Source organism: Motacilla alba, chromosome 1A, assembly GCF_015832195.1.
Source record: "Motacilla alba alba isolate MOTALB_02 chromosome 1A, Motacilla_alba_V1.0_pri, whole genome shotgun sequence".
Taxonomy (NCBI): Eukaryota; Metazoa; Chordata; class Aves; order Passeriformes; family Motacillidae; genus Motacilla; species Motacilla alba.
Window position 1 is genome coordinate 40,507,996 of NC_052031.1, and position 16,781 is coordinate 40,524,776.

At 36.1% G+C, this 16,781-nt stretch overlaps 1 protein-coding gene across 5 annotated transcripts in view; it reads left to right on the forward strand.

The window, feature by feature from the left end:
• Nucleotides 1-1,615: 1,615 nt before the first annotated feature.
• The window catches only part of LRRIQ1 (leucine rich repeats and IQ motif containing 1), a 101,766-nt gene continuing 86,600 nt past the window's right edge, over nt 1,616-16,781 (forward strand). For all 5 annotated transcript variants that reach the window (XM_038155412.1, XM_038155414.1, XM_038155413.1 and 2 more), the window contains exons 1-11: nt 1,616-1,977; nt 2,462-2,630; nt 3,812-3,923; nt 4,857-4,927; nt 6,112-6,214; nt 6,768-6,973; nt 8,837-8,911; nt 9,083-10,294; nt 11,081-11,233; nt 12,398-12,548; nt 16,451-16,644. In XM_038155412.1, coding sequence (XP_038011340.1) covers nt 2,496-2,630; nt 3,812-3,923; nt 4,857-4,927; nt 6,112-6,214; nt 6,768-6,973; nt 8,837-8,911; nt 9,083-10,294; nt 11,081-11,233; nt 12,398-12,548; nt 16,451-16,644 — 2,412 coding nt within the window. In that variant the 5' untranslated portion in view covers nt 1,616-1,977; nt 2,462-2,495. The remainder of the gene's footprint in view (nt 1,978-2,461; nt 2,631-3,811; nt 3,924-4,856; nt 4,928-6,111; nt 6,215-6,767; nt 6,974-8,836; nt 8,912-9,082; nt 10,295-11,080; nt 11,234-12,397; nt 12,549-16,450; nt 16,645-16,781) is intronic.

Consider the following 16,781-nt stretch of genomic DNA (forward strand, 5'->3'; position numbering starts at 1 on the left):
CTTCATTTCATTTAATGAAATTAAATCTTTCAATGATCTCTATGAAATATCTCTTTTATTTGCAAATATTTTTGCTAAGGCAGGATATGGTTTTTATTCAGTATCTGCACAGCAAAACTCCACTACAAAAGAAGCACTAAGTGTACATTCAATCAGTGAATAAAGAGTTGATCACATTGAAAAGTTCACCAGTGTTATGATTATATAAAAGGGTGGATTTCAAATGGATACATTTCTTCTTTTTAATTATTATTAATATTTATTACCATGCTTTTCCATAACACTGGTGAGAAAACTGTAATCAGTTGCCCTTGAAGCAAATATTTTTTTGTTCAACCCTCCTAAAACTTTCAGAAAGGTACTCAGCTTATTCTACAGACAGCAGATGGGAAAAACCCTACCATTTTTGGCAGATCCTTCCCATTGCTCCCAATTTGCACATTTTCTATATAAAACCTAAATTTATCTTTTATCTGTTAATTTTTGTTATACCTGTTTTTGCATATTGGTATTCCTCATCAGACTCTGGGTTGATGCGCTCCCTATGAACACACAAAAATGTTATTATCTGCACCCTGCCTGATCTGTGTAACTTTTCTCAGAATGAATACTATTTAGTCTCTAATTGTCCAACTGGACATTTTCTCCAGCTTTTAATAACCAGTGAGGAACTTTTACACAGGCGGGCAGTAGTAGGACAAGGGGGACAGGTTTTAAGCTCAAAGAGGGCGGATTTAGATTAGATGCTACAAAGAAATTCTTTACACCACAGGGGGTGGTGTGGCTTGAAAAGAGGTTGCCCAGAGAAGCTGCGGGTGCCCCATCCCTGTGTTCAAGGCCAGGCTGGATGGGGCACTGAGCAGCCTGGTCTAGTGGAAGATTCCCTGCCCATGGCAGGTCATTCAGAAGAGACGATGTTGAAGGTTCCTTCCAACCCAAACCATTCTATGGCTATGAATTTGTATATGTATTTACCTTACCTTTCTCTCATTTTTTCTTTTTTTGTTTTGTTTTTTTGGTTGGTTTGGGTTTTTTTGGTTTTTTTTTTTTTTTTTGGGGGGGGGGGGTTGGTTTTTTGGGGGTTTTTTTTGTTTGTTTTTTTGTCCTTTTTTTTTTGTTTGTTTTTTTTTTGTTTTGTTTTTTGTTTTAAACTCCTACTATTTGCTCCCTACCTGCAGCCCCGGCTGGGCCATGCTGAGCCACTGGTTCCCCTGCACCTGTGAGGCCGTGCCAGGCTGCCGTGCCAGAGTCCAGTGCCCCACGATGGCACCAGTGCCAGGCAGCCCTCCTGAGCCGTGACCCAGCCCCAGCATGGGATGACAGAAGGGATGTCTGCTGTGTTCTCATTTTTCGTTACTCTGGAGTTCTCTTGGCAAACAAGAATGGAAGCAAACCCACAGTGTTTTAATACACCTTTACTGTAGTTTTAGTATGCTTTTATTTTTTTTTCCAGTTAATTGCCTCTTGCAATTTATTGTGAACACTAAATTCCAGTCTAGGACTTCAAAAAAAAAACCCCAAACACAAACCAAAAACAAAACCAAAAAACGAATCCAAAACCAAAATAAAAATACCCTCAAAAGAAAACCAACAACAACCCCCCAAAACAAAGAAACAAAAGCACAAAACACAAAACAAACCCTAATATTAAAGAAAAAACCCCAAACAAACGAAACCACGATCAAAGGCGCTGCGAGGGGCTCCGTCTCACGCTGGGAGGCGCTGCCGAACGCCCCGGGAACGCGAAACGGCAGCTCCTGGCGAAGTCTGGCTCCTCTCGCTGCCCGTCCGAGCCGCTGTTTCCCGTTGCCGTGGTGACGCCCCCGCGGTAGCAGCGCCGTGCGGGGCTCTCGTCCTCCCCCTGGAGCTCCCACCGTCCGCTGTGGGCGGATGCGGAATTTCAGGGCGGAGGAGCGGCCGGTCTCCAGAGGCGGCCAGAAAGGCGGAGGCTCCCTGAGGAGCTTGACTGAAGGGCAGGTGAGTGGGTACGTGAAGTAGATGGGGGGGACCGGAGGACTCCGGGCGCTCTGAGCGCTGGACTACAACTCCCAGCATGCCTCGGGGCGGAGCCGCTGGCCTGTCAGGAAGCGGCGGTGGGCGGTGCTGCCTCGGGGCGCGGTGCCTTTCGGGAGGTGTAGTTTTCTCTCAGCCGGGATCCGCTTCTCTCCTTGCCGGCGGGAATGCGCTCCGTGCGCTCGGTCTCCCGCTGCAGGAGCCGAACTCGCTGCCTCCCATTCCCCTAATTGCAGGGGGCAACGGGTTGCGAAAGGAGGGAGGGGGTCGTTTCCCCCTGCTTGCATCCATCCACAAGTTTTTACCTCTCTGGGTTACATAATTTCTCACGGCTTTCTCCGTATCATTAAAACTTTCTGTGTTCTTAGCCTGAATTTGAGGACTCTGTTTATTTTGGTTCATTGCTCTGTTGAAAGGTATTACTTTTTTTTTTTTTTTTTTGGTGTAGTTTTTAAAACAGATAAGACGCTGTGGGTAGCAGAATGTCGGAAGATATTGAAGGAATTGAAAAAGAAGTAGAAATTGAATTAGGCAGAATTAGTGTTTCTTCGTTTGGAACTGATGAGACTGAGCCTGACACAGAGGTATCAGAGGAGCCCTTGAGTGACGGTGAGACAGTAAGTATTCAGTGAGCTGAATACTCAGTGTATTCAGTGATTATTCAGTGAGCTAAAACTGCTTCTGTAGCGTGTAGTACAAAGGCAGTGCTGGCATTGCAAAGCCCGTTTGATGAGTGAACATTTCCCCGACACACCTAACCCGAGGCTTTGATCTGAGCAGCAGTCTTGGTAGTATTGCTTCATGAAAAATTTAGCAGGAAAATAAGGAAGATTAATATCAGCATTCTGTTTGAGAAGATCAGACTTGGAGATTTTGTTTCTTAATTCCTGAAGCTGGAAGATTTGATGGGGTAGATTAAATCTGGATGAATAAACCCATGATTCTTCACTGAAATCTGTATTTTAATCTTACAAGAGACTGGTTTAGGAGATTCCTTATATGATTTCCAGATACTAATTTCATATAAATAGGTTCTTCAAGTCCTCTTTCTTGGATGACTTCTTATTTTGGGAAGTGGCTTTCCTCTGAAATAATATAAGTTGTGTCCTTTTCTGCCATTTTAGTCTTTCAGATTCATAGCATAGAGATTGGTCTGTAGGATGTTAGGGTAGATAATATTGATCATAAATCATGTTTCATATGATGTAGACAAAGGCATCAGTGATAAGTGTGTAAGCACTCACATATTGAACAATGTCAACAATGTCTACCACAATTTGCACATGTGAGAGAAGGCAGACCATTTTCCCAAAATCTTTCCATTAAAGGCAGTCTTTTGAATAGGAAGTTTCTATGTAGTAAAGAAAACTGAAGCATTGGTTCTATGTGCATACTTTAAACATTAATAAATTTAAAATTTATTTATCCTGAAAAGAAAAAGATCCTGTACCTCACAGGTATTTGCTAATTTTTATCTTTTCCTTTTTCTTTAATTTCTTGGTCCAACACAGTTATAAATGCAGTAATTTAATGAAATGTGTTTCTGGAGATAGTGCAAGATGCATTACTAAAATTTTATTAGAATGTAATTAAAATTGGAATTATTAATTGTTCAGTGAGTGAGAAGACAATGAGAGGAGTATAGGAATTTGGAAGAATTTTGGTGGAAATTGCTGCTTAATTTCTATCAATAGGTGAAGCCAAAACAAGTCTTTATTCACTTATGTCAAGTATTTACCTCTTTTCAAGCCAGTGAGATGAAAATGTAGAATATATGTCAAAGGCTGTGTTTTTCTAGATTTCAGATGACTTACCAGAATCAGTTCTCGCCTATTTAAACTTTATCAAGAGCAGCAATCAAGATGCTGAAAAGCTTATACTGCAGGACTTAGAAGATGAGCAAAGTAGAAGTAAGCATTAATCACAGTTGAAATGTTTGTACACCTCATATTGCCAGTGGACATTAGACTAACAAGCATCAATAAAATAATGCAGAGTTTAAAGTAGAACAAGCAGTGAAACCTATTCCATCAGCTTCTGAATGCATGATGAAAATCTCTGGGAATAAAGCCATGCAATGCTATCTTCTTGAATTAACATCTGAGCAGAAATTAAACTTTTTAAAAAACTCATCTAATGCTAAAGAAAGCGAGTTGCAAGATTAATCTCTGAGACAGAGCCCAGGCCAGACTCTTCATGAAAGTCTAAAATGAAGTCAGTAGAAGCCGAAATGCAGGGTTCAGATACAATTTACTCCCATAGGGTATGTTTACAGTCTATCTTGAGAGATGCCCAAGCTCTCATTGGGTGAAATGACCATTAATTGGCAAAAAAAATATTGCTGTCAGCTGTGACTGAAGCCAAGCTCACGGTTTATATGTCACTGTCTGTTCCATTAGTGCAGTAGGCTTGGTGACCAGAAGTTCAACATACAAATTTTGATATCTGAGGAACATCCCTATTTATTCTTTTTTTGTTATGCAATCTTACTCTTTTTCATTGTTCTTTGTCAACTTTTGACCTATCTGATACAAGTGCTACTGTATTTTTCTGTACAGAAAATGTTCTGTGTGTTTCATGATGTGGAATTCTCTTTCATGTTTGCTATCACTGTATTCTTACAGTATCATTGTGTCTGTTTCTGTTACACACATTTTCTGCTTTCAATGTAGATAAATGATTCCCATACGTATTTAAGTAAAACTGGGGAGAAGGAAAGGGAAAAAAAAACCACTTTATTTTAGTTTAAACATATTGAGTAGATAAACAGTGTAGACCAAAACTGAGCATTTGTAAGGGATTTTCTCTCTGTGAACTAAATTTTTTATTTATTTTTTCTTTAGATGACATTTATGAAGTAGTTTCTTGCCATCCTTCTGAATCAAATGAAAATTCCAAACAATTTAATGAAAAGGTATTTTTTTATTTATACACTGTTTATAGGGAATAAAATTTTATTAAATAATCTAGATAACTTACACATGCTTTAGTGGCCTCCTAAGGACATCTATAAATGTGTTCAGGGTTTTTTCTGTAAGACTATCCATAAGGTATTAAGATGAGTTTCTATATAGAATTCTTTAGAATTAGGATATCAACTGTAATACACCATGTCTATAAGCTTTCAAATTTGAAATAAATTATCTGATATATTGAGCACAAAAATCAACAAAATTAAACAAAACTGAATGATCCTTTATTAATACTTGGAGAATATTATCTTAATATTATGATAGCACTTTTAAGCTTCTCTAATCTTATTTTTTTATGATGATCAGGAAGATATACTACTATTAATCTTGCTCCTAATATATTCCATTACTTTTTAGAAAATATAAACATAGTAACCTCTGTACCTTTTAAAGACAAATCAAGAGTTGTGAACATGAGTGCTTCTATATTTTCATAGGATTTGACTGAATAACTCGCTGAAGTTTTCTTAGAAAAATATAAAACTGTATTTAATTTATTCACTTTTAATTTGCTGCCTGGCTTTTATTAGTGAGCACTCTTGCAAACATGATTTTTTGTTCTCAGAAGACCATTGTTTAAAACAGCACAATTACTTCATGTGACTTCAGCTGAATTACAAATATTAATATAGGCCTGAAGCATGTGATGAACAGATGATAAATGAGCAGGAATAGATTACTTGCCAGTAAAGAACAATGAAATAAATATAGCAATCCTTGTGCCCATAGTATTATTTTGAAATACTCTTCTTAAAATTTTGCTCTGTAACTAGTTCTTCCCCAGTGTGCATAACAGTATTCATACATAAGTTCTTGGTTTCACAGAAAGTGAAATAAATCTCAAATGCAAGACATTCATTTTCCAAGGCAAAATATTAAATATATTTTAAAAACACATAGAAATATTATGTATTTTGATAAATACTGCAATATTTTTACTCTAGAAAACAAGATTTTGACTGATAAGTTAGCACTGTTCAATGTGTAAGGATCCCAGTCAGCAGTAAGTTTCACATTGTTGTACTTGTCACGTGACAAGCTTATCCTTGTTCTGGAAGTTTTTTTATAATATTCTGCTTTTAAATTTTGTTTCTTGGTTTTTAATAACAATTTTAAATTATGTTAGATACTGCTTGAAGATGAAAATGAAGACTTGCAGCTTGCTACAACACCTGATTATAGTCAGTCCATCATTGATGAAGCAGTCACTGATGACCACTTCCTTACAGGTAAGCAAGCACTTATGCATTTGGTTGAGTTGATCTTCAACATATCACTGTTTCCTGCTTTTCTGCTGTCATAAGTATCATAGCATTTTCAAAAAGAATTTCACATTGCAGTATACAGCAGGGCTTGATACTTGATGGATTCGACATAAACACTTTTGCCTTTATCTCATTTCAAGATCACAAAATCATCATAGAAATTAGTGTCAAAAAATGCCACTCAAAAATGAAAGCTGCTCAGAGGCACTAAGCAGGTTCTGTTTTGGCCACAGATTTTTATTGTTGTTTTGGTTTTTGGATTTTGGTTTGTTTTGTTTTGTTGTTTTTTTTTTTTTTTTTTGTGGTCACATTGGCTGAGAATGTTCCTTTGCCATGGCCTTTGGATTAGTCGGGCTGGAGCATATCAGTGCTAAAGCATGAAAAGCCAAGAAGACATCCTCTGCAATCCTGAATTGTAGATTTTTAGAATAAGCATAGTAGTTGCAGAGTCAGTAAGTGTGCAGAATAATAATAAGACATCTCTGATGGATAAAATGTTTTCTTGGTTGATTAATAGCTGATCTTGAAATGAGCATAAGTCTTGCCCATCGTGAAGTAGGAGAACAGTGTAGACGAGCACTTGAGCTTGAAGATGAGAAAATGAAAAAGTGGAAAGCTGAGAGAGAATCACGGGAAAAACAGAATGAAGAGGAACATGCAAGAAGGATGCAGCATCTGGAGCAATTTGAGGCTGAAAGAATAACTTTAGATCTTCTTCATAAGGTAATAAATGATACTAAGCCAATCTGTTCCAATCTAGACTATCTAAATTCTATCTCTAATATGAAAAAGAGACTACTATCTTAAACTGCATGACTGTTCTAAGTCCTATCTACTTGTGTTGCCAGTGAGGCGTATGTAAGTGTAGTCCATTGGCTTTTATGTGTTTTCTGTTTTAATCAATAGTGAATGAATTTGCTATGTTAAATTTTAAATTATTCCTTAAGCTTTGCCTTTAAAATGTTTTTATATTATTAAATCAGCTAATGTACTGGAAATGACAGTTGTGCTGAAATTAATCACAAATGAAAAATAGTCACTGTGCCCTCATAGAAAATACTTAACTAGTTTGGACCTCCCACCCCACTTTCACATTTCGATGTTAAAATCTTAATGGAAGTAATCAGAACCAAAATTACTCAGTTCAGCAATGCTGGTGCTGTTCTTCACTAAGTAAAAGTTACAATGCTTGCTGTCCCTGTTTATATCTGGGAAACTTACTCAGGCTTCACGTACTGATGAAGGCCTCAAAAGATGATGACTCAACACATTGGCTGGTTGCACTCTCACACTATCTAGTCACGTTTTGCTATAGCGGGTGGAGCATCATAAAGGATAAAAGAGTGTAAGAACATGAAGAAATTTAACTTTCAGATATTATACTTGTGAGGGTACATAATTATTTAGCCTAAATAAGTGTGTTTTGAAAGTTGCATTAACACTACATTTTCAGTTAACTAATTTGTGGCTTTCTAAAGAGGTGAGCACCTTGGCACCAGCAAGGTAATTCAAGTCACCAGTAATAATAAGGAAGTGCTTAGTAAATGAAAAGACCTTTGATATCTGAAGGCCAGTTCAATGTCTGCTATAGCTCTCTTTTCAAAAGGTCAGAAAAACTGATAGGTCTTCTTGACTCTTTGCTGTCACAAAACATTTTTGGATGTAGGATGGCTTTCTCTAGAGAAAGACGGACATGGCCACGTTTAGGCACTTTGATACTGCTGTTGCAGGAACGCTTGTTTTGGAGGTGAGAAATAGAATCCTATTTTCCCTGTTGCAGAAGGATCTAGATGCCTGGTCTTCTGTTGTATGAACAGCATGCTTCTGAATGCCCATGAAAAACTGCTTAGACATGTGGGAGACTTAATGCTCCAAATTGAAAGTGGTTGCTTATACTACTTCCTTCATATCCTCCATATTTCATTTGGTTGATAGATCTTGGTTCCACCAGGAGTTATGTGGTTCTGGATCAGCCTGATTTTTAGTTATTTACATAACTAATTTTCTGGCTGCTAACTTGCAGTCTGATTGAGACTTTTCCTGATTGAGGTTATGTTGGACAAAAGGGAAAATGCTATTTACTTGCAAATAGTGAGAAACTTGAACTTTTGTTTTCCATTTAGAAGCAGTTTCAGTAGAAATTTTTTTTAGTTTTACTGAACAAAATTCCTATTTGAAGGATTTTAATATTATCAGTAGATACCAGTGCAATTAAAGGGAGATTGCTCATGCTATTTTTCAGACATGTTTCTGTTTTCTGCCTATACTTTGAATGGTTTGGTAACTATTTTTCATCTTAGATAGTAGTACAGATCTTGGAGAGAAAGGTAGCAACTGTTTGGGTCAGTACCTAGATGCTGACTTTCTGAAGGTATGCATCTCTCAGGGCATGACCAAATCTGCATTACTGATGCAAGTGTTCTGTTGTTTATTTTGATCCACACATGGCTCAGTTTCTCATTTAAATTCACGCATTCACAAAATTGGATTGTTGCAAAGTCAAGAAGATGGGTGAGATTGGAGAGAGGGTGTTTTGTGTCATTCTGGGTTTTGTACAGTATTCATTCAAGTTAATTTGTTGTGCAGAAACGTCAGGCTGCAATAGAAGATGAGTTGCAGAAAGAGGAGGAAGCTTGGAGAGACAAAATGAGGCAACATGCGGTAAGGTTGTACAGTGAGCTTTTGTCAAAAGACTGTGAGGTTATATATTTGAGAATAAATGTTCTCATGGAACGCTTACTATACTATGTTCTGTTTATGAATGATAAATATGTGCCAATTCATGTCCCATTTTAAAAGTGATTGAAATCTATCCTAATTGTTTTGGCCTAGGAATTGATCATGAAGCTACAGTTGCAAATGGAGGAGGAGAAAAAGGCCTTGGAAGAACAGAAAACAAAAGAAAGACACCTGGCTGAACAACAGAATATAGCAGCTGTGAAAATCCAAGCTAGATTTAGAGCATTTTTAGTCCGTAAAAAATATGCTCCCATTTTAAAACAATGGAAATATGAAATGAGAAAGAAGCAGAAAATACTAGAGGAAATAGAACAAGAAATGAAAGAAAGAGAGGAAAAACTGAACAGGAGAATGGAAGAAAACAGGTTAAAGAGAGAAGAGGAAAGAAAGAGGCAAGAAGAACTTGAAAGAAAACAATATTTGAAGGAGGAGGAGGAGAAGGTGAGGAGCCGTGAGGAATATGAGAAAAAGAAAGAAAGCCTGAGATTGGAAAGAGAAAAACAAGTGCAAATAAGAAGAGAAGAACAAAGAAAAGTAGGACAAAAAAGAGCAGAAGCTGTGATGAGTGAAAATGTAGAAAATAACATAGAAAACATAAAAAAGAATAATAAGACAGAAAGTATGAAAGTAATTAGAGAAGAGAAGGAGGAACTAAATAAACAAGTAGAGAAACCAAAAGAAAAGCATGCTGAAATGATGGATGAAACAAATAATTGGATGATTCCAGCAGAAAGAAATTTGACACCAAGCGTGCTAGGCTCTGAGAAGGAACACCCTTCTCAAGTGAATAATGAGAACCTATACATTAATTCAGTAACACAAGTAGAAGAAAATAACTCGCAAACAAGTTATCTTAATAAAGTTTCAAATGGTCATATTTCAAAGGATGAATCTCTTTACTTCAGTGCTAATGACATGGCAGAAAATAAGGCAAACTGCATATGCAGCAGCCCTCCAAATGTCCAGTCAAATGCTAATAACAGAGAAATTACAGATCGATTTTCTCATGAAACTATGAAGAAAACTTTATTTCTGGTGGAAAAGGCTACTGAAGAAGTCAGAGACACCTGGGACAGTAGTCAAGATGTAGCAGATTCTTCTAATAAAGTGATTTTTCCTGATGGTATTGAAAAGAAGAGAATAAAGTGGATGAGCACATGCAAATCTTGGTCTAAAATATATGAAGAAAACCAAAGAAAGCAAGCAACTATAAGAAAAATACTTAGGAAAAGTTCAGTTAGCAAGATGCCTCCTCTAAGTAGAGAAAAGATAATTCATAGTGGCCCTTGGAGTACCTTGCAACAGGTAACTGGTAATATGGAAGTTTGAGAATGAAATGGGAGACATACTTTCACTTTTCTTTGTTATTTTCTATTTTGGTATGTTGGCAGAATGCTGTTTATTGTTGAGCAGGAAATAGATATTGTGACAGTTCCTGTGCCCAGGTACAGAATAAGAGCAATGACAATGACTTTTGAATTCCAGTGAGTGTTGTGGAACAGACTGGTGTGGTATTAGTCTTCAGATGATTGATAATATTAACCCTTTAAAGGCAAGAGCTCTTACTTTCTGCTAAATTAACAAGGTTTTGCCTTTGTATAAAGGCCCACATTTCAGCTCCTGCTCCCTTCAGAGTTTTGAGAGGAATAGTCTCTTCTAGAAACAAGATGTTACTGATCAGCTTATAGATAGTGTTTTGCCATAAAGGACATCTCCTGATTGCCAGGACTTATTTTTCTTACCACTTATTAACTTATTGTATGCTTGCTCTGTGCTCTCATCTTGATATCCTTTCTGAGATGGCCTACTAGCCTATACACACTTCTAGTCTGAACAATTTTTGTCTGTCCTACACTCATTATTTATGATACTGTGACTATTGTTTTCATGCTAGATTCTCCCATTGGACAGATCAAACCTATCATTGCCATTCTTTTCTATATGAAAAGATTACCATTAATTGCTTGCATTTTATAAAGCATTGGTGGATTGTAGTTTTGTTCTCTTTTTCATCCTAAAGAAAATATGATACTGTGGAATGAATATTCAATTACCAAAATGTTAATTTTATTTATCAATAAATGCATGTAGATCACAACACTTACGCTCGAAGATTTGCCAGCTTGTAGCCTCTCAACCTTATCTGAGTGTTCAAACCTTCAAGTTTTGACTCTGAGGCGCTGTGGACTGGTTGCACTGGAAGGACTAAGTAGCTGCAAAGACCTGAAGTATATCAATGTGGAGGTACCAAGCATATTTGATTCTTTGTTATAACATGGGGAGAACTGCCAGTTTTGGTTGATTGTTCAGTTGTCCAACTGAATATGTAACTTTTAGCCTTAAGAGCATAAGAATAGCAACAAAATACTCCCAAATGTGAACAAAGTTATACAAGCAGATTCACAGTGCAAATAATAAAAAACTACATGCTGCAAATGATTCAACCTATACTAAGAAATTAGCAGGCTAAGGTTAGCATTAGTATAGATCTTTGTTTCCGCAGTCTCTGATTGATGAGTGGGCAGATGCTGTTCACCATAGCAGGTACTCAGCTTGAGCAAGAATAGGTAGAAGGAAGAGTTCTTTGCAACATACACCTTGAATATTAATTAAAATTAGTAACATATATGCTCAAGAAATAGTACATATAGTGAGTTATACTAGAGGCCTAATGTTAGATATTCGCTACTGCGCAGCATCTTACATGGCCCTGTTTAATGACTAAAGAGAACTTTTTCTCTGTTATGCATCTTTGTTCCAGAACTTGGCAATTTACATGAAACAACTTTGTTCACATTTTTAATTCAACGTGTTTTAACAACACCATTTTCCAGATGAAAAGATCAAGCACAGCAAAGAGTGAAAGAGAAACTGAGGAAGCATTACTAAAATGGCCTGGGGAAGAGGATGTTTAAAAAGCAGGATCCCTTGGAGGAAGAATATTAGCTTAGAAAAGTGTTAATGTTTGTGACCAAAGTACCTCTAAATGCAGACTTTTGCTATTAGTAAATAGGATTCCAGCAAAATTATAGGTGTCTTCATTAGCATCTAGTAAATATGATGTTTCTATGCAGTTTTTAGTTCAGTCTTCCAGGGTTTTGGGAAGCAGGGAAATGTTTATGGAAGAGACTGCTCTGTTCTTAATTTCTTCTTTATGCTCTTTTTGTTTCAACTTTGGGCATTTTCCCAAATGATGAAGTTCAAGATACATTCTTGCTCTATTTCAGCAGGACAGAAAAGGTTGTTTCTAGAACTCACATTATTTTCCCAATGGAAAAAGAAAGATGCCCTTACTCCTAGTTAAGATTTAGGATAAAAGTAAGCAATGAAGGCAATCTGCTATATTTTACTTAGTTCTGCTACTTCACTTCAGATGCTAGTTAATATTCTTATTTTCTTTTATTGCAGGAGAACAACATTCAGGTAATTGACTGTGCCAACCTGGAAAATCTCTGTATTCTCATTCTGAATAAGAACCATCTTTCATCAGTTTGTGGATTAGATGGATGCAAAAATCTCCAAAATCTTGAACTTTCCTACAATAGAATCACTCGAATTGGTAAGAAAACTACTCCAATTTGTGTAACAATATTTATGCAGTTTATATTCAGAATTATAAACCCCTTGGATTTAGAGCCAAGCTGCTAAGCCCAAGGAGACAGACTTGGCAAAAAACACACATCTTTAAGCATGGCTTAGCTACTTGTGTGCCATTTATTCCATCTAGCAGGTGATGTAACTATTGTCAGCTAAAGAGAATTAAAATCTTTCTGAAAGGACCACTAACATTATCTGCGCTAAGTCAGCTGGAATATGAGAGTAGGCTGAGTTCAGCTTATTTACAGACATAATGAAAGCAAAGCCTAGCTGTGCAACTGCCGGGAACTCCAGGGTGTTCCTGACTGACACTGTAAGCAGTTATACAGAAATTGTGTTGTCTGTCTTGAGTCTGCTGGACAATGGGAAAATAATTTAAAACAATTATTAAGCTCATAGATGAAACAAATTGACATAAGACTTGTAAATAAGAAGTAGTCCCACTGTTAAATAAGACTATGAAGATGGATAATACAGTTCCGTGATAAATAGCAAGAGTGTAACAAACAGAAAATGGGAAAGTTTAAAAAAAACTATGGATGTAGAGACTTTGATGAAGATATTATCAATATTTTTAGTAATATATGTAAATGTTATTACTCATGAAGAAAATATTTAATACATGAGAATAAAAGTGCTGGGAAATCAATGTTTACTGTAAAAGCATATCAGTACTGTAATGTGGAACAATAAAATAAAATGGTTAAAAAGTTTCATGTGTATTGTTGTGGCAAATATGCTTGATAGGATTCTTATCCAGATTGATCTTATTTGATAAAAATATCTGCAAGATTACTGTAAGAATGACATCTTTTCAGTGGATGACATTTAAGAATGTGGCATCTGTGTGGAGTGTGGTAACTTCATACAGGCCAAGTGGACTAAAATTCTCTGGTACTTTCTCTTTTGTGCAGTGCACTGCTACAGTTACTGAGTCTCTAATGAATTTAAGTGGGTAAATAAATGTTCACAAAAGTAATCTTCAAATGCGGGTTTTTTTTCCTCTCTGGAATTGCTTTGAGGATTTTAGGTTAAAACAGATGCATAATACAGGATTTATTTCATATTGAGTAGTTGCACAGAATGCATAAAAATGGATTTGTGGGTTACAAAAAGTTAGCATATCACTTCCATCTGTAAATCTTGCAGGATGTCCCTTAGCAATTTTGGAATCTCCAGTACTCTGTAGTAAAGCTTATTTACGTTTGTAATATTTAAGTTTTAATGATTTATTCTAGGAAATTTCTGGAAGACTATGATTTCTCTTTTTTATTCTTTTCTCCTGTCATTGAAATATAGCATCAGTAGGGGAAAAATTAGAGTTGCCAAAAACCCTTAAAAATAGCAGTAAGATAAATAGTCTCAATTATGCTTTTTCCCTTAGGAATACATGATCACAAATTAAGTAATTGTGACAGTAACACACCGAAGCTGAGTGCAGATGTTTGTTTTTTGAGGATGAATGCTTGGTTTAAAAAATTTCATGTACCGAAAAGTAGCATTTTGACTCAAATCTTCGAATATGCTTCTGGAGGGTGTCTGTATTGCCATAGAGTGCTGGGTAAAATCCTGGCAGCTCGAGGAATAGCAATGCATAACCATGGATGGTCATAAATGCTGCTTTCAATATACTCTTTTCAAGACAATGCAGAGAGGATTTTTTTTTTCATCAGATACCTTTTTAGTTTTGGTTTTGTTGTTTGAGGGTTTTATTTTGGTTTTGTTTGGGTTTTTTTTATTTTTTATGTTCGTTGTCAGCTTTCATTCTATTGTTAGTTGTCTTTGTCACATATAGAAGTGACTTCAGAACTGCATCAATAGCTGAGAGTCCCTAGCTAGCAGACTTCAGCTGCACTTTGCAAATTGCTGAGAACTTCCATAAAGATTCTCCTTGAATCTTGCTGAAACCATGTATTTGACAACAGGATGCTTTTCCTATGGCTGCTGCAACTTTTGTTTGTTGCATCGTATGTAAAAAATACAATGTGTTCTGGAAATGTGCAGAAAACTTTCATGCTTAAATTTAATTTTGCATGTGGACAGAAGAACCACTAAAATACCATTTTTTTGTATTACTTTATCCTCTCTTGTGTATTTTCTGTTGGACTGCATGTGATAATTCCAGAATGTTCTGAATGACATCCAGGTGAGGAAGAGCAAAAAAAGGTGCTTTGCGCAGTATGCAGAGAAGGAAACTTCCAGATTCTGTTTTACCTTCTTGCCTTTTCTTATTGTGTGTGCAGTCTTTCTTGGTCCCACTCCGAGCTCATAGAGTGCTTTTAACGTTTCCAGTACTGCTAAGCTGGTAACTGAAAAGTTGAGATTTAAGAGCTGCTCTTATGAGGAAGTCTTGGGAGCCAACACATAAAAACGCGAAAGTGTTTCTGAGACCACTAGATGGTGCTGGTTGCTTTCTTATTTTTATCCAAGCACGAAAGAAAAATACAGCTCAGGATCTTGCAGTCCGGGTATTATGCCATTGGCATGTTTGAAATTTTTCAAAATAATTAAAGATTTGTATATTTATTTGCTAAATAACAGTTTTGAAGTTCCATTATTAGACATGTGTGTAATATATGAGATGATATCACTTTAATGTCAGATAATTGCATTCTTTTCACAAAAGGTTTTCCATTTTAAAATTAAAATTAACAGAACGCCTATATTGGGAATTTTTAAAAATTTTACTGCTGTTTTGATATTTAGTGTTTTGCTTCAGTTTTCTCCTTATCATTTGTTTTCATTTTTAAGTCCTCTTCTGTAATCTCAGGAATCTATGGTGCAAACTGATCTCTGGTTTCATAATTTTTTATGAAATAAAATATATAACCATAGTTTTTTTCAGAGGACAGTCACAAAGATATTCACTATTGTGAATCCAATTCATTCAGATTCCTTTGGGAAACTTGTAAAATTATGGGTGAGATAAAGATAAGACACAGTGTTCCCTCAAATAATCCTAAATTAACTAAATTATCTAATACATGAAACAGATGTAAAATCAGAAATTCCTTATTTTAGATATATTATGTGAGGGGTATCCCTTCAAAGGAATTTTTTACTACAGAGATACAGAAAAGCTGCTTGGACCTGTAGCAAGTTAGATGCATCAGTGCCATTGCATGTGTAAGACTATGGGAAGACAATGTAATTCTTGCTGTTGTAAGGATGATTTCAGTTACATTCTGTGAAAGAAACAGATGCTCATGGGAATTCCTTTGCATTTCTTTTGTGTGTAGAGATTGCATGCTCTTTAATGGAGGTGGCAGGAGTAAATTTGGTGAGAGTGGAATGGCTACAGTAGTATAGCTTTGTTCTTAAAGGCGCTAAATTTTCTTTATAAATTTTGATGTTAAATTTATTTTTCCAAAATTCCTTAAACAAGACTAATTTAAATAATACTGATGATACTGGCCTAAGTTTTAATACAGTTTTTTCTAACCTTGCTGATAAACTTAAAAAAAAAAAAAAAACCTTGAAATAACAAAAATTTACTTTTAAACGTAGTGTTTTCATTCTGATGGAAGATTTTAAGAGGGCTGTTAGCATTTCACAGAGTTCAGAGCAGTTGTAAAGTGGTTAAAGCATAGTAAGTACAGTTTATCACTAAGAGAATGTTCTCTTCCAACAGAAGTACCAAAGAGATTATGGACTGTTATTATTGCTTGATTAACAAGATCAGAGGTTTGTGAACCATATGCACTGTATATGCGATAGGGTCAAAATACAGTAATTTATTTTAAACCCTTCACAGAAGTAATATTAATTGTTATGTCAGAGAATGTACAGAAAATTCAGAGTTTTCTTAGTACTTGAATGACAAGAGATTTTTATTTCATCGTGTCTTAAATCTTGAATTTTCAGGTGGTCTGGGGTCACTAAAAAATCTTCAACAATTAATTGTGGACCATAATCAGTTAATCAGCACAAAAGGTCTTTGTGAGGTACCTACTATCATTCACCTAGACTGCTCTTTCAATTATCTTGCACAAGTTGAAGGCATTGAGAATTGTGGCCTACTTCAAGTTCTGAAGTTGCAAGGCAATAATCTCCAGGAGGTAAAAGCTTTGAATTTAGTAGCTGTTGTGCATACGTCTTTGCTAACAGTCATATTTTTCAGCATTCTGAGCGTGTGCTCTTTGATTGGTGTGGGATGTTTTATGCTCTTAGGTAAGATTTTTTTTCCCCTTATCAG